Genomic DNA, 26101 nt, shown 5'->3' on the forward strand with positions numbered 1-26101 from the left:
TTTAAAAGTTTGATTAAATCAATTACAAAATAATTTAAAATTTTTCCATGGCAAAAATCACCACAAGTTAAGTCACAAGATAAATAAAAAACTGGGGAAAGATAGCTGCAACTTATATCACATACACAGAGCTGTATGCCTAATAATAAAGAACTCCTTCAAATCAACAGAAATAGAGCAACCACAGCCCTCAAAATGGGCAAAAGATATGAACAGGTGGTTCGAGAGAAAACTGAATATAAATGAAATTTAAGCATAGGAAAAGAAGCTCAATTTCACTCATAACACAAGAAATAGCATAGAGAGACTATTTTTCACCTGCCAAATAGGTAAAAGTCCAAAAGTTGATAACCCGCTATATTGGTCAGGACATAACCGATTTCTTTATATGCTGGTGCTGGGGTAAATCATTATAACCCCTGAGGAGGGCAACTTGGCAATACTTATCAAAAGTACAAATACACATGCACCCTGAACCAGCAACTTAACTTTTGGGAATGTATCCATCAGACATATGCCTGCATGTGTAAAGTATAAACGAGGTTATTCATTGCAGCATTGCTTATAATAACAACATACTGGAAACAATCTCTATCAATGGGAGATAGTTAAATAAATTGTGCTACGTTCATACGATTAAATACCAGAAAGCACTCTATGTTCTTTTATGGAATGATCTCCATTAATTTAAATTAATGGGTTAAAAAAGCAAGATGAAGAACAGCACGTACAATATGCTACTATTTGTTAAACAGCTTAAGAGGGAGAGGTAAAGGGGGAAGAGAAAAAATACATATATTTGTATTTGCTTGTATCCTGATTATATATCCCTGGAGGGGTATACCCGACACTGTGTGGTTGCCTATAGGGAAGAGAAATGGGTATCTGAGATAATATGTATTATAGGGAGATTTCTTCGCTGAATACTGTATAATCTCTTACACTTTCTTGTGAATCATGAATCAATATATTATCTACTAAAAAATGAAATTAAAATCTGAGAAAATATGTCGGCATTAAAAAAAAGTCAAAAATGATTAATGTTTTTAGTTTTCTTCAATGTGGAATCTTAAAACTGACAATACATGTAACCAGTAAAGACATTCAGGATATAAGGTCACACAGGTTTATGGAAACCATTGTTAGCACACAAGAATGTGGACGAGCCTGGCATATCACCATGCCTGTGTATCACCATACCCAAAATATGCACAAAACTACATTTGATTCAGGAATACATGAACAGATAAAATACATCTTAACCCAAATTTGTATTAGAAATCCCAAACCTAAGCGCACTAAAATTCTTTTATTTGACATCTAATAATTGGAAATGTTCCATTTAATCCTTTTCCAAATCTAGACTATGGCTGATGTTTATTTAAGACATGAACTATCGTTGATCTCATGCTCAGACCTTCCCAAATGGAACAGAGTCTCTATATCTATCTTTGAGAGACTTTGGTAATATTTTTAGCACTAATCACGGGTATGAAAACTTTCAACTGCAGAAATCCAAAGTCTCAGAAGTTTGGAAAACCTTTTTAAAATGGATAATTCTTCATGAATGCTCATATTTTCTTTGCCTACCAGCATTTTTCCTCCCTCAAACGGATGTGTGTGTGCACACACGTATCTATACACACATACATATACATATATATGTAGGAGGGGTTGAAAAGAAAATATTCTTTTTTTTTTTAAAAGATTGGCACCTGTGCTAACAAGTGTTGCCAATCTTCCTTTTTTTCCTGCTTTTTCTTCCCCAATTCCCCCAGCACATAGTTGTATATTTTAGTTGTGGGTGCTTCTAGCTGTGGCATGTGGGATGCTGCCTCAACGTGGCTTGATGAGCGGTGCCATGTCTGCATCCAGGATCGGAACCAGAGAAACCCTGGGCTGCCGCAGCGGAGCACGCAAACTTAACCACTTGGCCACGGGACCAGCCCCGACATATTTTCTTTTAAAGTGTATTTGCATTTTTCCTTGGAGAACCTCAAAGTTTCCATCAGACTCGCAAAGTGATTGATGACTCAGAAAGAGTTAAACATCAGCAAATGATGGACATTCTCTCACAGACACTCCTTTCCCTTTTCCTACAACTACGAATTAAGTCTAGGTTGTTGGTCTCCCTTGGGTCTAGATGACTGTGACAGCAGCATAGCTGGCCTGTCTGCCTCCATGCTCCCTAAACGCCATATTAAATATATACTGAACCAGCCAGTTGTTAGCATAATCATTTTTTAAATAATTTACTGTCTACTTTGTCAAACTTGTTGAGGAGTTTGATTGTAGGTTACAATGCTGTAACCATACATGGACTTATTTATTTTGTTCATAAACAAATTTTTTTTTAATATAGAAAAGTGAACTTGAAATTCTACTTTACTGGTCACTAGTAGAAAAGCTTACTTGTTTTTTTTTTTTAGAAACCTTCCTGGGGTGAATTTTCTACGTGTGGATACAAAGCAGCAATTTTAATGAGTGCTTATAAACAGCATTTAATTGCCTGGAGAGAAAAATGAACACAATGACCTCTAATTTAAAAGTAAAGAGCTTTCTGGAAAGCTAACATAATAATAATTAACAGACCTTTACAGTTTGTCAATGCTTTCATATGAATTATCTTGTTTAATTATATCAGAAGTAAGAAATTTATTATGATTCTCATTTTAAAGAATAAGGAAATGAAGGGACAGAATGATGAAGTCACTTGTCCAAGTTTACACAGCAAGTAAGGGATGGAACTGGGACTATAACTCACATTTCCTGGTGCCATATTTCATACTCGTTCACATATGATAAGTAGCTCCCCAATCTCATTGTCACATAAAACTTTAGATAGTGCTTGCAATTTTATTAAGTACCCCCTGAAATCCTGGTACTTGAGTCATTGTTACATAGAACAGATTAAATAAAGAGATCCTTTTTTGAAAGGGTGAGGAAAAATGACGCTGATGTTTTAGAACCAATGCTTGTTTATATCATGGAGAAAGCTAGAAGTCCAAGTAGAAAGGTCTTTACAGAGGCTCTACCTTATCACTGTACTCCTGTGTTCAAGTCATAGGCAGAATATTCTTCCTTTCCACTGCATTCTAATGAAAGCATTGTTCCTAATCTAGTTATATGTCTTTTATAAAATGACCCATGAGGAAAATTCCTTCTAGAGTTTTAAGGTAGGAAAGAGTTCCTTTCTCTACATGCTTTGATAATATTTCCCTTATAATGACAGGTCTGTAGCCCGCTTTTGTCTTGGTTGCCAAGCTCAGAGTCAAGTTGTAGGCTTAGTTGCAGTATTTTCCATAATTTAAGCTTTCTGGAATATTTTTTTTTCTTTTTCTCCCTAAAAACATTTTTCTCTTTTAAACTATCTGGTTCATATCTTTTACTATTGTTTTAATGGGGTTTTATTTTACTGTAATTATATCTTTTATTTTAAGCCTTCTCAAGTCTTTTTTGAAGATAGGCAGAGTATAAATATATAGAGTTTCACTCTAAGTAACACCAGTAAGAATATGAGCACTTACTCCATTGAAAAAAATAACAAAAGTATACCAGGTGCCAATGGGTTATTTAAATGCTTCAGAAGCTCACATAGAAGAAATTTTTGTTTTGAATGCGTAGGGTAATAGAGTCTTATTTTCTTTCTTTTATTCTTTGTTTTTGTCTTTTGTTGTGGTAAGAACACCTAACTTGAGACCTACCCTCTGTTAAAAAATTTTTAAGTGCATAATATAGTATTGTTAACTATAGGCACAACATGTTACAGTAGATCTTTGGAACTTACATATCTTGCGTAACTGAAATTTTATACTTATTGAACAGCAACTCCCCATTTCTTCCTCCCTGCAACCACCGGCAGCCACCATTCTGCTCTCTTTTGCTATGAGTTTGACTATTTTAGATACCTCATATGCTATAGACTGAATGTTTGTGGCCTTCCAAAATTCATACGTTGAAATTTAATCTTGAGTGATGGTATTGGGAGGTGGAGCTTTTGGGAGGTGATTAGATCACGAGGGCAGAGCCCTCACAAAAGAGATCCCAAAGAGCTCCCTTACCTGCTTCTGCCATGTGAGGACACAGCAAAAAGGCGACACTCTATGAACCAGGAAGCAGGTTCTTACCAGATACCAAATCTGCGGACACCTTGATCTTGAGCTTCCCAGCCCCCAAAACTGTGAGAAATAAATTGCTGTTGTTTATAAACCACCAAGTCTATGGTATTCTGTTAGAGCAGCCAGAATGGTCTAAGATGTCATATAAGTGGAATCACGCTGTATTTGTCCTTCTGTGACTGGCTTATTTCACTTAGCATAATGTCATCCAGGCCAACCGGTATACGAAAAGATGCTCAGCATCAATTATCATCAGGGAGATGCAAATCAAAACCACAATGAAATATCACCTCACACCCATTAGGATGGCTATTATCAAAAAGATAAAAGATAAGAAGTGTTGACAAAGAATGAAGAAATTCGAACCCTGTAGACTGTTAGTGGAAATGTAAAATCGCGCAGCCGCTATGGAAAAAAGTATGGAAGTTCCTCAGAAATTAAAAATAGAACTATCACATGATCTAGTTATCCCATTGCTGAGTATATATACAAAAGAACTGAAGTCAGGATCTCAAAGAGATATCACCACTCCCACGTTCACCGCAGCATTATTCACAATAGTGAAGATATGAAAACAACTTAAATGTCTGTCAATGGATGAATGGATAAAGAAAATGTGTTACATACATACGATGGAATATTTTTCAGCCTTGAAAAAGAGAAGGAAATTCTTCCTTTATTCCTATGATTAAGGCTCAGTGTCACTATCACAAGCATTTCATATGTCAGCAGCAGTAGGCGATAAGGTATTTGGGATTATATGTTACACTTTTGTCAAAAACAATAAGCCTCAGTGTTTCACTTACATTTTATAATTATGCACATTTGGCATGATACAAAGAAGTAATATTGGAATTTTCTAAGGAAATTCTTGGTTGATACAGAAATCAATCTGTATATATCTTACATATATAATTTTCATATTTACAGTTCTGATTTTTGTAGGAATATAATCCACACGTCACACACACATGCATACAAACATGCATACATTTTTGAAAATAATGGCTACACAGAGAAAATAAGTTAGTATAGTCTTTGGGGAACAACACTGGGGAAATGGCCCTTATGGTCTGATTAATACTAAAGGAGGAAAGGAGATCTGACTTAGAAGGTAAAAGGTGAACCAAAAAGGCCTAAGAAATTTTTAGTACTGTCAAATAAAAACAAACCCAGACTTAGGCAATGAGAGACTTAAAAAGACTGTTACAAAGGGGTGAATGCTCCTCCCTCAGATTTCCAGGCATCTCAAAGTAAGAGAATGGTTTTTCATTTACAGAGACGGGTAAGCAGGACTAGCAGGAACTTTGAGGGGAAATGGAGCAAGTGGGTGGAGCTGAGCAGATGGCATGATCTGGATGGTATAATAGGAAATGTTTCTCTCTGTGGTCAGCTGATTCACAAAGAACTGTTAAGGAGAGATGTTCCGCTCTTTAGAGCTTGCTCAGATTTGGGGGCAAGCCAAAGTTCAGGAACCTCTGGGGAGGGGAGATGCCCTCTACTGTTTAGTCAAGCTAAGTCAGTGGGTAAAAAAGGGGCAATTATACCACTTGGTCAGTACATGCAACCTACTGAAAAGTATACCCTATTGAAATGCTAACTACTTTTTCACCATAAAATTTCTTATAAGAAGCTTAGTGGATTCAAGAAGCAGGCAAACTACAATATCAAAAATTCTGCATTTATTCCCATTCACATCACTAATGTGCACATGATTTCAGCTAGTCACTTAAGTCTCTTACAAATCAGCATAAGATGAGGTTTATTGAAAGAGCTGAGATTCTTAGGAGAAAGTCACTTTTGCATGTAAAAACAGAGAACTCATCTATCTTACAGACATATATCAATTAAATTATGCATTTATTATATTAATAGATTTAAAAAGCATTTGAAAAATGAAGATCTGGCAACATTCCTGGAAGAACTTAGTTGAAATACACATACTTGAGATTTATTAGTCATTTGTCCTTAAGAGATAAAGAAGAGGAAAGTTTTAAAGAAGGACATTCTGCCAAAGCATAACCCATAAAATGAAAGATAAAAGTATGAGTCATAGAACTTCAGAGTTGGAAAAGATCTAGTCCTACCTTTGCATTTTCAAATGAGGAGACTGAGGCTCATTTTGAGATGTTGCTTTCCAAGTCACACAGCAAGTTAGTGCAGAGGTGGGAGGAGCCATCAGATCAGAATTCTTTTCCTCTCTGATGGTGAACTTCATGAGTGCAATTTTGTTTCATAGGTTATTTGCTTCACTGATGATAAATATAAAGTGAAGTTATGGTTCATTGTTAAATGAGAAGAACAAGTTTCAGATAAATTTATATAGCATGATTTCATGTTTTTAAGACATAACATCTACCTATCTATCATCTCTCATCCATCTATGATTGCAGGAAATTGGAGAAAAGAATGGAAGCATATATACCAGACTAACAATGGCTATTCACAGGAGGGATAAAGCAAGAGGATAAGAAAAAAATTTGACAAAATGGAATTTTGTGAAATGGGATGTGAAAATGAAGAGTGCAAAATTCTACCTGTAAAGTTATTATTAATAGATAGAAATTGAATGTTCTCCTAGACAAAGACTAGAAGATCATTAGAATATCCATATACACCAAACCACGGACAAAAGAAAAAAATTTTGATCTGGGGCTGGGTTATGGTTGTTTTATAAATTTGTGTAGCTATTTTAAAATAGTTTTTGCAGTAACATAAAAAATAAAAATAAGTCAAATGAAGGGCCAGCCCCATGGCATAGTGGTTAAGTTGGGTACGCTCCACTTTGGTGGCCCAGGGTTTGCGGGTTCGGATCTCGGGCACTGACCTACACCACTTGTCAACTATGCCAAGGTGGGGACCCACATACAAAATAGAGGAAGATCAGCACAGATGTTAGCTCAGGGCTAATCTTCCTCAAGGAAAAAAAGAAGAAGTTTGGCAACAGATTTTTAACTTGGGGCAAATCTCCCTCACTAAAAAAACCCCCCAAAACCCAAAAAACCAAGTCAAATGAATCCTTTTTCTGAAACCACTGAAACCCATTTTAGCTCAAAATTCATAAAAAAGACAATCACATATTCACTAACAGTGTTCACTTGGCAAAACTTTAATTGTCAGCATTGATAGCTATAACATTTTATGTTTCACATATGAATGTTTATACATAGGTGTTTGTATATTTGTCTATGTATAAATTATTTATTTGTTTACCATTATATTTGCCTACTAAATTGGCATATACTTTTTTTATTGAATGCTGTAGACAATGAAAATAAAAGTAATGTATACTCATTGCACAATTTTCAAGAAATTTAGGAAAGCAGAATATAAAAATCATTGCTAATCTTACCCAGAGATATCCACAGTAACCTTTTTGCACATGTCCTTCCAGAACTTTTTCATGCATGTGCATTTTTTTTTTTCTTTGAGGAAGATCAGCCCTGAGCTAATATCCACTGCTGATCCTCCTCCTTTTGCTGAGGAAGACTGGCCCTGAGCTAACTTCTGTGCCCATCTCCCTCTATTTTATATGTGGGATGACACTGCGGTATGACTTGATAAGTGGTGCATAGGTCCACACCCAGCATCCAAACCAGCGAGCCCCAGGCCGCAGAAGCAGAGTGTGTGAACTTAACTGCTAGGCCACTGGGCCAGTCCTGATACAATATCATCTTTGATTAGATATTTAACATTTCATCAGAGGGAATTACAGCAAATCATTTTACAAATTTTCTACTTATGGTCATTTGGTTTGATTCTACTTTTTAATAATCATAAAAAATGCTGAAATGAACATCTTTATAAACACATGTTTTGCTCTTGTCCTGTTGCTTCTTTAGAATACATTCCTATAAATGATATTTCCGGGTACTCTTGTTCATAAATTTATAAAACATTTCATTTCCTAATTCTCTAGAAGTTTATTCTGGAGTATCCAAAATCCTAGGAGATGAAGAGCCTTTTGTTATTAAGACAGTGTATCATAGAAACAATGAGTATAAGTTATAAAGTTTTTCTCATGAGTAAGTGGCCCTTGTTTATCACTTAATTCTCCATTATATTTTAGGAAAACAAATTTGTATCTAAAAGCAATCACTATGATGATCCAAAACTTATGAAGGTCTATTACCTATATTTCAAATTATTCCTAATTATTTTTACTTCCTAATCTCTTACCAGTATGAGGACGTTAATGCTGGATTTTGTAAAATGCACTGAAATATATATATAGAAGTTATTCAACTAATATTTTTTTAAATTTATTTTATTTTTTATTTTTTTGAGGAAGATTAGCCCTGAGCTAACTGCTGCCAATCCTCCTCTTTTTGCTGAGGAAGACTGGCCCTGAGCTAACATTCATGATCGTTTTCCTCTGCTTTATATATGGGATGCCTACCACAGCATGGCTTTTGCCAAGTGGTGCCATGTCCGCACCCGGGATCTGAACCGGCGAACCCTGGGCCACTGAGAAGTGGAACGTGCGAACTTAACTGCTGCACCACCCGGCCGGCCCACAACCAATATTCTAAAAGTATCTACAAAGAAGACTATTTGCAACTGGTTTTTTAGCTCTATGGTGAATGTGCAAGGGGTATATAAAAAATATCATCCATATCCTGAAGATACTTACATAGAATAGAAATAATAGGCCATTATCCATCCTTTGTGTCTCCAGAAGTTTTTTTAAGAGAAAAATTGATAGAAGGGAAAAGAGAAGTCAAAGAAGGGAGATGTCATCTCTTATGGTCTCTTATGTACTAGGAATGTAGCTGACTACTTTCTCATGTAGTAATCTGTTAGATCTTCCCAATGATGTTGGAGGGAGGTAGGTGTTATTTGTTATAGCTGTTTTCCATGTGAAGAAGTGAGGCTTAGGCTGATGAAATGATTTTCTCAAGGTCACACTGCTAGTAATGATTAGAGTGGGTATTCAAAGCTATGACTCTGTAGGTGACATATTTTTGACTCAAAAAAGTAAGTTCTTAAGAATTTACACTTCCCAGTGATAGAACATACTGTCTCTGGATACAGCTTATCATCATGAGAAATACGGAAACGGATGTTGGTTGATGCTAGTTAATCATATACGAAAGATGTTATGGAAAGTACTCCAGTACAAGTGGAAGATTATACTTGCTCACTTCTCTAGGCCTCTTCTAGAAGGTTAAATATTTTGTTGAATTGAAAACAGTGTACCAGTTCTCACTATTGATACATCACAGGCAAGTATCACGCCACAGAATAATACTCAACTATTTCATACTTAAGAGAAATCTAATTTCATATGTGAATATTACTTTTAATTTCAAAGCCGGAGAATCTCAGCCATATTCTAGTGATCAAAATCTGTATTATGTAGGTTATTTTAGTTTTTAACGACTATTTGGAATGAATTGTGTTAAATACATTTTAGCATCTATTGGGTTAAGAACACAGTTGGATTGGTTGATTAATAAACACTATCTCTTGATAAAGATTAGTTAACTCATGCTAGCCTAATGATTAGTGTAATTCACATTTCTACTAGGTATTCTATTATTAAGGGATTTCTTAGATTTAACCTATCTGAAAAAAAAAAAAACTGTCACTCAGTGAAGTGTTACATAAAATAATAATAAAAATAAGTCCTCTCTTGATTTAGACAAAATAGTGTGCTTGTGTGCTAACACATTCTACTACCACCTTCCCCAGTTGGTTCTATTAAAAAATAGTACTGTAGAAAGAAATAAAACTCAAAAATAAATTATGCCTGTTGCAAAGCATTTCACAGAGAGGCTTTTATGTGCAATTTAACAGCTCATGGAAAAAAGAATATTACTGGAGGCAAGGAAAATTCTTTCTCTGAAAATAAATGAAACCCAGGTCATTATTAGCATATGCATTCACTATTGGGAGGTAGAAGATATTCGGGGCTGTGATTCATTTAAATACATAACCATGTGGCCTGTGCTTTGGGGTTTGAGCTAAAGGCTTCCATATCAATATTTAGGCTTTACTAAGAGGAAGTGGTCGGTTCTACACCTAAACATCCTCAGATGGCTCCTTATAGTGCATAGGAGTATGATTTGAAAAAAAGAGAAAGAAGTCAAGGGCTGGCTTCTGCTGTTCTTTGTAGGCAGCATATTTTATTGAAAGGAGTATGTCCTTCAGGAAGGAAAAAATCTACTTTTGCAACAGTAGACTTCAACATGTTACTTAACTTTTCTGAGCCTTTCTTCATCTATAAAATGGGTATAATAAGGCCTCACTGAGTTATTTTGAGAACTGAATGCAAAAACGTTTGCAGGAGTAAATTGCACAGTATCTGATGCATGGTAAGAATGGAATACATTTTAGCTTCTTTCCTCTTTGTCATGTCTCTGAAAGGGTAACTCTGGGAAATTGTAAATACATTTTTTAAAAGTGCTCTGCTAGAGTTTGAGGAATGATATTGCCATCAGCAACCTCAGCGGGAGGACAGTTATCAGCTGCATCTGTAGTAAAATACCTCCTGATGCAGATCTAGAGCTATGTGGACAAATATTAGGGGGCTGGAAGCTCCAAGACATCAGGGAGAAGCAGCTTCTGGAGCTGTGGAGATATGTGCACAGAAAGAGATCCTCTTTGGGGAAAGGGCCATGTGAGCTCTTCCTGTTCCTGTAGACATGGGAGAAGGTGGAGCTTAGATCACGAGAAAAGAAAACACTTACTCTGCCTTAATTCTTAGAAACTTTCTGAGGAGGGTCTCTACAGCTATGAAGGACTCTGAACTGTAACATGGCCCTCAGACTCTTGGAGGTAGCAGAGCAAAAGCTTAGAAAGTGGGGTTGTGGGATTAACGTTAGCTACTGCTTTCAGAGCTATGTATTTTTCAGCAAATGGCTTAAGAATTACACATTATCTATCCAATATAGACAGTGTAGTCTATGATGAAATCCTTCAAAAATTCATTTGTCTTTGAATACAATTTAACCTTAAACATTTGAAAAAATCCCAGCCTTAAAAAATGCTTTTTAAATAAATACTATTTTTTATATTCATGTACTTGAGATTAATCTAATACAGTCCATACACCTGAAATCTGTTTAGTGTAGCAGGAGATTATTAAAGCCAGTTTAGCAATAGAAGGTGTTTATAAGATTATCTGCCACCCCTGTACTGTAAAGTTTGGGCGCTTGATTACTCTGCATATTTGCTCTTGTGTAATGATAAGCAAGTCCTGTGGAGCCACTTACTGCCTCCAGTTTACTTAAGTGATCCTCAATTTCATCAAGAAGGTTATCAACCAGATTCCTAGAAATGTGGCAATTTGAAGGAGTTCCAATGAATATGGTAAATGTCCTAACTTGAAAGTGCTTCCTTGTAATACAAGGACAGTGGTTAAGAAATAAAACTTCATGTGGAAGAAAGACTCCACATGAAAGCAATTAGAATATGAGTAGTTATCTCAACTACAATCCTCACTGATCGAAAAGATAAGCAAGATTTCCCAAGTATCTTCCTGTGTAGCAAACACTCTAATTGGAAAGGTAAGTCATGCATACTTGGATAAGAAGGAAAGAGAATTTTTATTTATTGATCACCTGGAATGTTCTAGGTTATAGTAGTACAAGTATATAATTTAATCTTATAGAAGTCTTATGAGGTGATTGTGCAAACTCTGAATTTATAGAGGAGGAAGCATCAAAGAGGTCACAAAGCCAGTGAATTGCAAAGCTGGGATCTGAAACCAAGTCTATCTAACTTCAAAACTTGTTCTCTGAAAAATCCTATACATGGGAGTACATGAAGATATAAAATTTACTATCATATCACATACCTAGCATCACCAAAGAACAGGATATTCTACATAATATGAGGTATTCAATATAACGAATTATACTGACAGGGCCAACTTGTTTGGCATTTAAATCTGGTTTCCAGTGGGAAACCAGAAGTTACGTTTGCAAAAATTATGCATTAATATTATTCTGAGTGAGAACCTAAGGGACTGACTTAAAATTAATGCAGTAAATTTTATTTACTTTTATTTGTCTTAGTCCTGGACAGTTGAGGTTTCTTGATAAGTTTCAAACTACCATGTAATTGCTGAGGAAATCTTTTTTTAAAAAAGAGGAAAGTGGTTTCTGTGAGTGGAACTAGTTCATAGAGACTGCTCAAACTTTGAGCTGGTTCATATTGATGGGAGAGTGACGATGAGCGTGTTCCAAATCTTCCTGGTCCAATAAATATTTTGTTTACAGAATTCCTAAAATTCACATATGCAGGTGGGGGTAAGGGCAAACAAAAACTTTGAAACAAAATGGGCAAGACATGGAAAATTTATTGCTGACCCTGATCCTTCATGTATCTCTATTGGTTATGATTTTATTCTCTCAATCATCTTTGGAGGTTTTTTAGCAACAATCACCATAAATGCTCAAGAAACTATGCAGCTCTATTAAAGCCAGACATAGTGATGGGCTCAGTGGCCTTGCACAGCAAAAGTCTAGAGACTGACAATATCTCCTAGGTAAAGTAGTATTTCCTCTTGCTTATTCTAAAATTACCTTCCATTAATTTCATTGCACATCTTTCCCACTATCAAGAAAAAAGAGGATACTCAGATTTCATAAAAATAATTTAGACCATTTAGGTGTTGGGAAAACTGGACAATCACATGCAAAAGAATGAAAGTAGACCATTACCTTATGCCATACACAAAAATTAACTCAAAAAGGATTAAAGATTTTAATGTAAAATCTGAAACCATAAAACTTGTAGAAGAAAACATAGGCAGTATGCTTTTTGGCATCGGTCTCAGTATCTTTTTGAATACCATGTCTCCTCAGGCAAAAGAAACAAACAAGCAAAATAAACAAATGAGACTACATCAGACTAAAAATCTTCTACATGGCAAAGGAAGCCATCAAAAAAAAAAATGAAAAGACAACTCATTAACTTGGAGAAAATATTTGCAAATCATGTATCTGACAAGGAGTTAATTTCCAAAATATATAAAGAACTCATACAACTCAACAACAAAAAAATCAAACAACCTGATCAAAAAATGGGCAGAGGATATGAACAGACATTTCCCAAAGAAGATATACAGATAGCCAACAGGCACAAGAAAAGATGTTCAGCATCACTAATTATTAGGGAAATGCAAATCAAAACTACAATGAGATATCACCTTATACCTGTCAGAATGGCTATTATTAAAAACACAAGAAATAACAAGTGTCGGAGAGGATGTGGAGAAAAGGGAACCCTCATACAATCTGGAGGGAGTGAAAACTGGTACAGCCACTATGGAAAACAGTACGGAGATTTCTCAAAAAATTAAAAATAGAAACACCATATGATTCAGCTATTCCACTTCTGGGTATTTATCCAAAGAACATGAAATCAACAATTCAGAGATTTATGCAGCCCTATGTTCATCGCAGCATTATTCAAGATGTGGAAGCAACCCAAATACCCATCAACAGATGAATGGATAAAGAAGATGTGGTATATATACAATGGAATATTAGTCATAAAAAAGGACAAATTGTGCCATATTCAACAACATGGATGAACCTTGATGGTATTATGCCAAGCAAAATAAGTCAGACAGAGAAAGACAAATATCATATGATTTCACTCATATGTGGAAGATAAGCAAAGAAACACATAGATATGGAGAATGGATTAGTGGTTACCAGAGGGGAAGGGAAGTGGGAAGAATGAAAGGAGTAAAGAGGCACATATATATGGTGATGGATAAAAATAGACTATTGGTGGTCAACACGCAGTCTACACAGAAGCTGAAATATAATAATGTACACCTGAAATTTACACAATGTTATAGACCAATATGATCTCAAAATAATTTAGACTATTTACATTGATAGAGTCTAGAATTTTCTGGGTTTTTTTGCTGGGGTACCCTGGAATTTTATGCTCTCTTTTAGTAACTACCTTATCTGGTACCAATTAACCATTGGGCTTGTTATGACCAGTATTCCAACTGACACATCACAACAATTTCAAAGAATACAGCAAATTTAACACAAAGACCGTGAGACTAGCTAACATCATAAGGTTCTTTTTTTTTTTTCAAGATTGGCACCTGAGCTAACAGCTGTTGCCAATCTTTTTCTTTCTTTTTTTTTTGCTTTTTCTCCCCAAATCCCCCAGTACATAGTTGTATATTTTAGTTGTGCATCATAAGGTTCTTATGGAAAGGGCTTATGTGTTTTTATCTTGGTATGCCCACAGTGTCAAACACAACGTCTCCCACATGGTAGGGCAAGTGGGGAGCCAAAATGTAACACATATCGACTTGTGTCAGACTCTACATATATGCCATTGCTCATGTCTCTACAAAGATCCTATATTAATATCCCCATTTCTGTTGATGAGAAAACTGAGTTGCCTGAGATCAAGCAGCTAGTAAAAGCAGAGCTGAAATTTGAATTCACATCTCTCTGATTTTTTACTTCATCATGTGATTTCCTGACCACACTCAGTACCCCAATACATTATTCCTGGAATGCCATCTTTGTAGGACTGTTTATCACCTCTCTAGTTTTATCTAGCTTTGAGAGGGAAAAGCCTGTAGCCCAGTAGAGCCATAATTCACAAATGGCCTAATAGCCAATGGGAATGCCACATGTTCATAATTACTGTGTAATTAAGAGGTGAAAATTAAGGCGCATACAGAACCAGTCTTTGTTAATAGTAATGATGCTTTGAGGACTGAGTCTCTACTTCCGTTTTCATTGTCACTGTAGAAAAATAGTAAATAGAGGCAATGGGTAGGATCCGGGTATGAGAGGTGAAAAGAGGAGAATTAAGGGAAAATAATCTGTGGATTTCTTTACCATTAAAATACCTTTCAAAGGCAGCTTTGCCTGAGTGGCATTTTTAACATTTCCCTTATTTTCACTATAATCACATTTATGATATTTTTACAATTCTGTGGTACTACCTGCTTAAAGAATTTTAGAACATTAGAGTAATGCTCAACGTCACCTAAGTCTCCCAACAAAAAAGCTGTAGGTCTTTGCTTGAACATCCTTAGTATCAGGGAATTTACTATTGATAAGAAAATCAATAGTCACATCAATCAAAAATCTGCATTCCTACAACTTTCTTGAAATTATTCTGTTAGCATACCTGAAAGAACTAGGTGGCAACATACATTCCTACGCTAGTTCTTTGGATACCAGGAAAGTCCTCAATATTTATCAGCATTTCTGTGTGAGAGACCTGGTTACACATGCTACCACAGAGCTAATATCATACTTGTATCACTAAACATATGCACACAATTTTTCAAAAATTTTTAGTTTCTAAAATCTAAAACAAATGTACATTTCAGAAAAAATATTTAACTTTTAAAAAAATTATTGCTTAATTAATATGGGCCGGCCATATTAGAATAATTTAAGTTCTTGTTCTAGCACAGGAGAAATAAGTGAGCCCTAGAAGGGTCTCATTTAGACCTGAATATTCCCTTCAGTGACTGCAAGCCTGGATTTCCATTTTACTTCTTATCCACCCAGGCCGAGTGCACCATAAGAGAACTGGTCTCCAACTTTCCTGTGCTTAAGAGTCACTTGGAGTGCTGTTTAAAAGCCCTGGTGACTAGTCAAAGGGCCACAGAGTCCCGTAACTGTTTACCCTATAATATATCAAGGCTTCTCTCTCACAGACTTTATTCTTATTATCTCTACAGAAACATCAAGTATCGCTACTAACTTAAACATGAGTTCTCCTGAGAGCTTAGAAATCACCTGTTTTAACTTCAAATTTTATAGATCTATCTAATCTACAGTTACAATACTATGTAGTGGGAGGGTAGAAATGGAGCTGGGTCTTTGACTCTTTCCAGAAGAGCAGTTTCTTTAGTATGAATATTACTGTTATTTTTAGGTTTAGCTATATGGCATCACCCATCAGTATTAAGCAAAAAGTCTTCAGAGAAAGGTACAAATGGCCTTCCACTCTGAGCTTTAATTGTAGGGAAGAAAAGGTAATATATTAAGGGTATTATATTAAAAGGTAATATATTAAATAGTGATTGCAAAACTGACTATTTGTGAGACTCTACTAGGTATTCTGGGATATACGAAGATGAGTAACACATAGTTCTTGCCATACTGGAGCTTACACCTTGGAGAAGTTGTTAACCACTTTGGCCAGGATGAAATGAGGTATTTCACTGAACAAGAGATAGTAGTGTATTAAGTCATCATATTCCACCACACTTTGAACATATTTGAAACACTTTGAAGTGTTTATACTTAGCTCTTAAAGTTGAAACTCCGTTAATGTTAACTGGCATGGTGAAATAGCATATGGGAAAATATCTTTCACTTTGCTAAATCAATGTACTTAGAATTGATGTTGTTTAGAGGTCACAGGTCTTTGATATGAGAGGAAGGAAATAATTTGCAGCTGCTGTTATTATGATAAAACATGAAATTATCTAAAGACCATCATTTTCTAGCTAGTTCTTGAACACATTTATCCATTACAAGGTAGAGCAGAGGTTTCCTTACTTGTGATCTCACCATTTATTTCTTTAAGTCCACTGTTAATTCCAACATCTATGGAACTCATTATTTTGTCAATCTGTGAGAAACAAAAATCATATAAATGAATTACTACATTCACTTTTAGCATTGCATTTTAAAATAACTTTCAAATGCCAGAAGCATATATTCTTGATACTATTACTGCTAAATAGTACAGTTAAGAGACTGACAAACAAAGGTTTAAAGGGAAGCAAACATCTTTTGAATTGCTTCTAAAAACATTAACTAAGTTTTCCTTTCTTAAACTTCCAAAATCAGTTACCTTTTCTTTGTATTTTCTAAATTAAACTTTGTTTGGACCTACATGGGTCAGTAAATTAGGAATTGTGTATTCTTTAAACTCAGAAGGGCAAGAGGTTGAGGATGAGCCCATGTGATGAGGTCTGTCCTCTCGGGCATCCTTCCTCTTGTGTCTGAGGCATGCATCTCATCTGACTGGTGAAGGGGCAGGTTTCAGTTTGTGGGCAGGGCCATGGGAACCAAGTTCTTACTCAATGGTTTGATCAGCCACAGGCTGATTTGTGGCATGTAATCACAAGAATCTAGGCATGGAAACAACTTAATTCTAAGAGATAAGTTAAATGTTAATTAAACCTGCCTGGTTCAAAACGGACTTCAGATGTTATTCACAGAGTTAATACACATAAGCAATGGATAGATTCAATTAAACTATCAAGCTACTAGTATGGAATCTATAGGAAGATACCACTATCTAAGCTTTAGCCGTTTATGGTTTAATCCCCCTCCTCATAATCTTAACAACCTTAGTAAAATGGCAGGTTTCAGAAAGGACGATGAGTATTACTTAAATGTCCCATTTTGTTCACTCTGAAACAGATGCAGAGAGATAAGTGATTTTCCCAAACAGCTCAATTCAGAATGTCAATATCAGAACCATTTCCCTTTCTAGTTCTCAGAATACTGCAGTGACCTAGTGTGCTTTAAAACCTAATCCAAGTGGCACAGTCTTTTGAGAGACAAAATGTGACATGTTAGAATGAAATGCCAAGAGCGAGTGTGGTCGATGCTTTGCAGAAATTCAAGGAAAAGCAAGAAACATTATTTTATGACGTAGTCCTCCTTGGGACAAAGGATGATATTTCATAACCTTACAGTATACTTACTTTCTGAGTAATTCTATGAAATTAAAGACTTTATCTTTAAGTAGAGCTTAAATTGGTGATACTTGACTCCAACACATTTTTTCTTTAATGTCTCTCTGATAGTTGTAAAAGGGAAATATTAGGTAATTTGTGTTTATTATATGGTACTTGGAAGAGAGCCAGGACTATTCTGTTTACCACTAAGGTTAAGATTATAAGGAGCTCTTCTCAAAATATAAGTTATTTTAAAAAAGGGAGACGAGCTAACAAAAAGTTTAGCAAGTAGCAAAATGATACAGAGCAGCAAAAATACAAAGATTTTCCTCAATTTGTCAGCTGCAGTGCTTGGTAGGACATAATGTGAATATTCTCTTGTACCTCATAGCTAGTTATTACTTCTGCTTGATATCAATTTCTATGGAAACAATAGATTTCTCCACATGTGTGGAACTGTGTTTTCACGCTTGCTGTGAAATTATCATGTATTACCCCTAGAACCTTTCTCTTCCACTTGGAGCTGTATGCATTTGTTGATATTTTTTTGCCTCTGAAAGACTTGAAAGGCTGAAAATCCTTCCCCCAAACCTCCCTCAACTCTAAAGCCTTATATAAAGAACAAGAACAAAGCTTACTTCTTCCCATTCGGAAGTGAAGGACGGTGTTCTTTCAGAATTTCCTTTAGAACTATGTTCAGCAGTTGAAGATTCGCTCCTATTAACTCTTGATGTTTTCTCATTTGAAGGGTAGGCAATGAGATCAGAATCTGATTTAGAGACACTTTTAGATAAATGCATGTCGATCAGGGCTTTTGGCAATGACCTTATTCTCCCCAGGGTACAGGCTCTCTCCACAAATCCCCCCGTGTTCACAATCCATTGGTCCCCATTCCGGGATCCACTCCTACTTGTTCTTGTGCCAACAATAGTATGGTTTTCGAGTTGGTTGCTTTTTTTGTGAAAAATTGTTCTACTGACCACTTTGGGTTTAATTTTCTTTACCGAAGGTTCTGAATTATTTTCCATTGGAGATTTCTTGGAAGGCAAAGGACTACTTGCCAAGCTGACTTCATCTTGTGCTTCTTCACGTTCATCTTTTTTCCCATAGAGATGAAATGGATTTTCCGGGGACTCACAGGCTGGAGAGGATCCATGGAGAAGGCCTGCAAATTGCCCAGGATCATATTCTTTTGGGGGATCATTGTCCTCCTGTTGAGAGAGGTCATCTGCAAAAGAGGGGAAGATGTCAGGATGCTTATTTATGAAAGACTCCAAAAGCCTTGATACAATAGCAGTGGCCTTTTGAACTTGTTCAATGTCCAGACATTTGATTTATTGCTACACAGTGATATCTTGACTTTTTGAAATACCCATGACTCTACAGAGTGCCATGTATATAGTGAATTTGTGTGTGTTTGTGTATCTGTGCGTGTGTTTGAACCAGATCTTCCTGATATACCTTAGGGTGCATTTCAAAGTTATGAATTGGGTATTAATTAAGTAATTTCATACCCTTCTCCCTTGTCCCCAGGGAGTATGTTTTATACTGGATAAAAAAATTGGATTTTCTTAAAGTGAAACACCTACATCCAAATGCTTGCAATAAATGAATCATTGTGCAGTGGACATCAGGCAGGTAAATCAAGATCATAAATAATGATATCCCTCTGCCCTTCTCCTAACAAATAAATTTAAAAAAGAATCTTGAAATGAAGCATAATTAGAAATAATTTGAGATTAATAATCCTGATAGTGTTACTTTAAACATAAAATTAAGAATAATTCTATGTAGATTACATAATTTAGACAAAAAGCATTTGTTCAGACTTAACATAGGCAGATAATGCAACCCATATATCACTAAAAAGCAAGATTCTTTTATAAGAAGTTGATGTTGAGCTATTAACACAAAGTTATCTTTTTCTTTCTTTTCTGAAATAGCAATAGTTATTTTTGAACTTTTTCAGATCTTTGAAAATGTAATATAGAAAAGAAACCAAAGAATGATAATTTTATTGCTTTAAAATTTTTTCTAAGATAAAATATAAACATTCTTTGAGATTTTAAAATGACCTTTTTTATGACCTAATTTGTCTTTTAAAGATAGACTGTGTAAAAATCTGGCCAAAAAACTTTGCAAAGGAAGTCAGTTTACTTTTTTGACTTGTCATTTTAATTAATATAGCTAAATATTTGCCAAGATCAAAAATTTAATTACCTAATTAGCCCATAAACCCACTCTTGTGAAAAAGTCAAATATAGCCAATGTGGTATATAATAACAACAAATCCAAAGCTGACTTGCTGAAAGGGGCTCTCACCCTGCTGCACCTGGTAAGTGGCCCTGGCTGGCACCAGAGCCCATACTAGGTGGTTCCAGCTCCGGGGGACCAGATCCACACACCAATGCACCCACAGCAATGGCACAACAGGAAGGTGCATGCAGTCTACACAGAGGACACACCTGGAGCACCTGGGTCTGGTGAGCAAGGGGGATTGCACTACTAGGCCCTATAGGTTACCTTCTACATAAGGCCACCTCTTCAAGACTGGGAGATACAGCTGATCCACAGAAACAAACACAGAGAGTTAGGCAAAATGAGGAAACAAAGGAATACATTCCAAACAAAAGAAGACAAAACCTAAGAAAAAGAACTAAATGAAGTGAAGATAAGGAATCTACCAGATAGAGTTCTAAGGAATGGTCATAAAGATGATCACCCAACTCAGGAAAACAATGGATGACTGCAGTGATAGCTTCAACAAAAATGTAGAAAATATGAAAAAGAATCAATGAGAGCTGAAGAATACAATAACTGAAGTGAAAAATACACTAAAGGCAATCAACAGCAGATTAAATGATGCAGAAGAATGGATCAGTGATCTGGAAGACAGGGTAATGGAAATCATCCAATCAGAACAGCCAAAAAAAAAAAAAATTAAAAAAAATGAGAATACCTTAAAGTATCTCTGGGACAACATCAGGCATACTAAAATTCGCATTAGGGGCCCCAGAGGGAGAAGAGAGAGAGAGAAAGGGGCAGAAAACCTACTTGAAGAAATCATGGCTGAAACTTCCCCAATCTGGTGAAGGAAACAGACTCCCAAGTTCAGGAAATACAGAGAGTCCTAAATAAGATGAACCCAAAGAGACCCACACCAAGACTTATAATAATTAAAATGTCAAAAGTTAAGATAAAGAGAGAAAAGCAGCAAGAGAAAAACAATTAGTTATGTAAAAGGGAGCCCCCATAACACTATCAGCTGATTTTTCAGTAGGAACTTTACAGGCAAGAAGGGAGTGGCATGATATATTCAAAGTGCTGAAAGAAAAAACTTACAACCAAGAATACTCAACGTGGCAAGGTTTTCATTCAAAATTGAAGAAGAGAGAGTTTCCCAGACATGCAAAAGCTAAAGGAGTTCATCATCACTGAACTAGCCTTACAAGAAATGCTAAACAGACATCTTTTCATGGAGGGAAAAAAGGCCATAACTAGAAATAATAAAAATTATAAGAGAAAAAAAAATCTCACTGGTAATGGCAAACCTATAGCAAAGGTCGTGGATCAAGCATCTATATAGCTTGTTTAAAGGTTAAAAGACAAAAGTAGTAAAATCATTTACATCTACAATAATTAGTTAAGGTATACACAAAATAAAAAAATGTAAAATATGATGTCAAAAACATAACACTTGGGTGAGAGAAGTGAAAATGTTATGCTTTAAGAAAGTGCTTGAATTGAAGGGATCATTAACTTAAAATAGACTACTATATACATAGATTGTTAAATATGAAGCTCATTGTAACCACAAACTAAAAACCTATAATAGATAAACAAAAAATATAGAAATGAATATAAATATAACACTAAAGAAAGTCATCAAATCACAACAGAAGAGAGCAAGAAAAGAAGAAAGGAAGAGAGAAAAACTACAAAAACAACCAGAAAACAATGAACAAAATGGCAATAAGCACATACTTATCAATAGTTACTTTAAATGTAAATGGACTAAATGCTCCATTCAAAAGACACAGGGTGGTTGAATTAACAAAAAAACAAGACACGTATATATACTGCCTAAAAGAGACTCACTTCAGATCTAAAGACAAACACAGACTGAAAGTGAAGGAATGGAAAAAGATATTCCATGGAAATAGAAACAAAAGGAAACCTTGGGTAGCAAGACATATATCAGGAAAAATAGACTTTAAAACAAAGACTGTAGCAAGAGACAAAGAAGGGCATTGCATAATTATAAAGAAATAAATCCAAGAAGAGGATGCAACACTTGTAAATATCTATGTACCTAACATAGGAGCACCTAATTACATAAAGCAAATATTAATAGACAGAAACAGGGAAATTGACAGTAATACAATAATAGCAGGGGACTACAACACCACATTTACATCAATAGATAGATCATCCAGACATAAAATCATCAAAGAAACATGGGCCTTAAATGACACTTTAGAGCAGATGGACTTAATAGATGTATACAGAACATTCCATCCAAAAACAGAACAATACACATACTTTTCAAGTGCACCTGGAATGTTCTCCAGGATAGATCACATGGTAGGCCACAAAACAAGTCTCAATAAATTTAAGAAGACTGAAATGATATCAAGCATCTTCTCTGACTAGATACAAGAGTATGACACTAGAAATCAATTGCCAGAAGAAAACTGGGAAAAACACAAATACCTAGAGGCTAAACAACATGTTACTAAACAAACAATGGGTCAATGAAGAAATCAAGGAGGAAATTAAAAAATACTTCTAAACAAATGAAAATGGAAACACAACATTCTAAAAATCTATGGGATGCAGCAAAAACAGTTCTAAGAGGGAAGCTTATAGCAATACAGGGCTACCTCAGGAAACAAGAAAAATCTCAAACAAACAATCCAACCTTACACATAAAGGAACTAAAAAAAAGAAGAACAAACAAAGCCTAAAGTTAGTAGAAAGAAGGATATAATAAAGATTAGAGTGGAAATAAATGAACTAGAGACTAATAAAACAATGGAAAAGATCAGTGAAACTAAGAGCTGATTCCTTGAAAAGATGAGCAAAATTGATAAACTTTTAGCCAGACTCATCAAGAGAAAGAGAGAGGGCTCGAATAAATAAAATCAGAAGTGAAAGCAGAGAAGTTACAACCAACTGCACAGAAATACAAAGGATCATAAGAGACTACTATAAACAATTATATGCCAACAAATTGGACAACCTAGAAGAAATGGATAAATTTTTAGAAACATCCAATCTTCCACAACTTAATCAGGAAGAAACAGAAAAAAAATAGGAACAGACCAATTACTAGTAATGAAATTGAATCAGTAATCAGAAAACTCCCAATAAACAAAAATTCAGGACCAGATGGCTTCACAAGTGAATTCTACAAAACATTTAAAGAAGAGTTACTATCTATCCTTCTCAAATTATTCCCAAAAATTGAAGAGGAAAGAACACTTCCAAACTGATTATACAAGAACAACATTGCCCTGCCACCAAAATCAGGTAAAGACACTATAATAAAAGAAAATTACAGGCCAATATTCCTAATATGCATAGATGCAAAAATCCTCAACAAAATATAAACAAAAAGAATTCAACAATACATTAAAAGGATCATACAACATGATCAAGTGGAATTTGTTCCAGGAACACAAGGATAGTTCAATATCTGCAAATCAATCAATGTGATACACTACATTTAAAAAACAAAGGGTAAAAATCATGTGATTACCTCAATAGATGCAGAAAAAGCATTTGACAAAATTCAACATCGGTTTATGATAAAAATTCTCAACAGCGTGGGTATAGAGGAAAATACCTCAACATAATAAAGCCCATATATGACAAACCCACAGCTAACATCATACTCAATAGCAAAAAGCTAAAACTATTCCTTTAAGATCAGGATTAAGACAAAGATGAACAAAAGGGATCACCCCTTTTATCCAACATACTATTGGAAGTCCTAGCCACAGCAATGAGTCAAGAAAAAGAAATAAAGAAAAGAAATACAGAAATAAGGAAAAGGAAAGAAAGAAGTAAAACTGTCACTATTCATAGATGACATGATACTGCATATAGAAAACCCTAAAGAATCCACCAAAAAAATATTCGAACTAATAAATGAATTCAGTAAAGTTGTAGGATACAAAATCAATATACAGAAATCTGTTACATTTCTATACACTAATAATAAACAATCAGAAAGAGACATTAAGGAATCAATCCCATTTACAATTGCACCAAAAAGAATAAAACACCCAGGAATGAATTTAGCCAAGGAGGTTGAAAACCTGTACCCTGAAAACAATAAGACATTGATGAAAGAAATTGAAGGCAACACACGTAAATGGAAAGATATAACATGTTCATGGACTGGAAGAATTAATATTGTTGAATGTCCATACTGCTCAAAGCAGTATACAGATTCAATGCAATCCCTATCAAAATACCAAAGGCATTTTTCACAAAACTAGAACAAATAATTCTAAAATTTGTATGGAACCACAAAAGACCCTGAATAGCCAAAGCAACCTTAAGAAAGATGAACAAAGCTAGAGGTATCACACTCCCTGATTTCAAACTATACTACAAAGCTATAGTAATCAAAACTGTATAGTACTGGCAGAAAAACAGACACATAGATCAATAGAACAGAACAGAGAGTTCAGAAATAAACCCACACATATATGGTCAATTAATCTATGACACAGGAGGCAAGAATATACAATGGGGAAAACACAGTCTCTTCAATAAATGGTGTTAGGAAAACTAGACAGCTAAGTGCAAAAGAATGAAACTAGAAGACTTTTTTATATCATATACAAAAATAAACTCAAAATGGATTAAGGACTTAAATGTAAGACCTGAAACCATAAAACTCCTAGAAAAAAAATAGGCAGTCAACAATTTGACATTGGTCTTAGGAATATTTTTATGGATCTGTCTTCTCAGGCAAACACAACAAAAGTAAAAATAAATAAATGAGATTGCATCAAACTAAAAAGCTTTTGCACAGTGAAGGGAAGCATCAATGAAACAAAAAGACAGCCAATTGAATGGGAGAGGACATTTGCAAATGATATATCTGATAAGGGGTTAATATCCAAAATATATAAAGAATTCACACAATATCAAAAAAACAAACAATCCAGGGCCGGCCCAGTGGCTCAGTGGTTACGTTTGCACATTCCACTTTGGCAGCCTGGGGTTCACTGGTTCAGATCCCGGCTGCAGACCTATGTACTGCTTGGCAAGCCACGCTGTGGTAGGCATCCCACATATAAAGTAGAGGAAGATGAGCACAGATGTTAGTTCAGGGCCAGTCTTCCTCAGCAAAAAGAGGAGGATTGGCAGCAGATGTTAGCTCAGGGCTAATCTTCCTCAAAAAAAAAAAAAAAAAAACCCCAAACAATCCAATTAATAAATGGGCAGAAGACCTCAATAGGCACTTTTCAAAAGAAGACACACAGATGGCCAACAGACACATGAAAAGATGCTCAACATGAATAGTCATCAGAGAAATGCAAATCAAAACTATAAAGGGATATCACCTTACACTTGTTAGAATGGGCTATTATCAAAAAGACAATAAATAAAATTGTTGGTGAGGATGTGGGGAAAAGGAAACCCTTGTACACCTTGGTAGGAATGTAAATTGGTGCAGCCACTATGGAAAACAGTATGGAGGTTCCTCCAAAAATTAAAAATAGAACTACCATATGATTCAGCAATTCCACTTCTGGCTACTTATCTGAAGAAAACAAAAATGCTAATTTGAAAAGATACATGCACCTGTGTGTTCATTGCAGGATTATTTACAATAGCCAAGATACGAAAGCAACCCAAAGTCCATCGATAGATGAACAGATAAAGAAGATGTGGTATGTATACATATATACAATGGCTGGGCCGGCTCCGCGGCCGAGTGGTTAAGTTCCCGCGCTCCGCTGCGGCTGCCCAGGGTTCGGATCCTGGGCGCGAACATGGCACCGCTCGTCACGCCACGTTGAGGCGGTGTCCCATATCCCACAACTAGAAGGACGTGCAACTAAGATATACAACTGTGTACAGGGGGGGTTGGGGAGATAAAGCAGAAAAAAAAAAAATAGATTGGCAACAGTTGTTAGCCCAGGTGCCAATCTTTAAAAAATAAAATAAAATAACTTTTTTAAAGTTGACTTGCTGATTTACACTTTACAGAAGTTAGTTATTGTTATAAAGCCAAACACCAAAGTTTTTATAAATTAACAATAACATTTAATAGGTATGTGCTGTTTATTAGGCACTGAATTAGGGGTTATAT

The 26101-nt window shown here is 35.4% G+C and overlaps 1 protein-coding gene across 16 annotated transcripts in view; it reads right to left on the reverse strand.

The window, feature by feature from the left end:
• The window catches only part of ANKS1B (ankyrin repeat and sterile alpha motif domain containing 1B), a 1016307-nt gene that overhangs the window by 412314 nt on the left and 577892 nt on the right, over nt 1-26101 (reverse strand). For 14 of the 16 annotated variants that reach the window (XM_044745264.2, XM_044745227.2, XM_044745210.2 and 11 more), the window contains 2 exons: nt 18405-18994; nt 16634-16706 (listed from right to left, as the gene is read on the reverse strand). In XM_044745264.2, coding sequence (XP_044601199.1) covers nt 16634-16706; nt 18405-18994 — 663 coding nt within the window. The remainder of the gene's footprint in view (nt 1-16633; nt 16707-18404; nt 18995-26101) is intronic. The other 2 variants (XM_044745274.2, XM_070507125.1) reach the window with 1 other exon arrangement.

This window comes from Equus asinus, chromosome 4, assembly GCF_041296235.1.
Source record: "Equus asinus isolate D_3611 breed Donkey chromosome 4, EquAss-T2T_v2, whole genome shotgun sequence".
Classification (NCBI taxonomy): domain Eukaryota; kingdom Metazoa; phylum Chordata; class Mammalia; order Perissodactyla; family Equidae; genus Equus; species Equus asinus.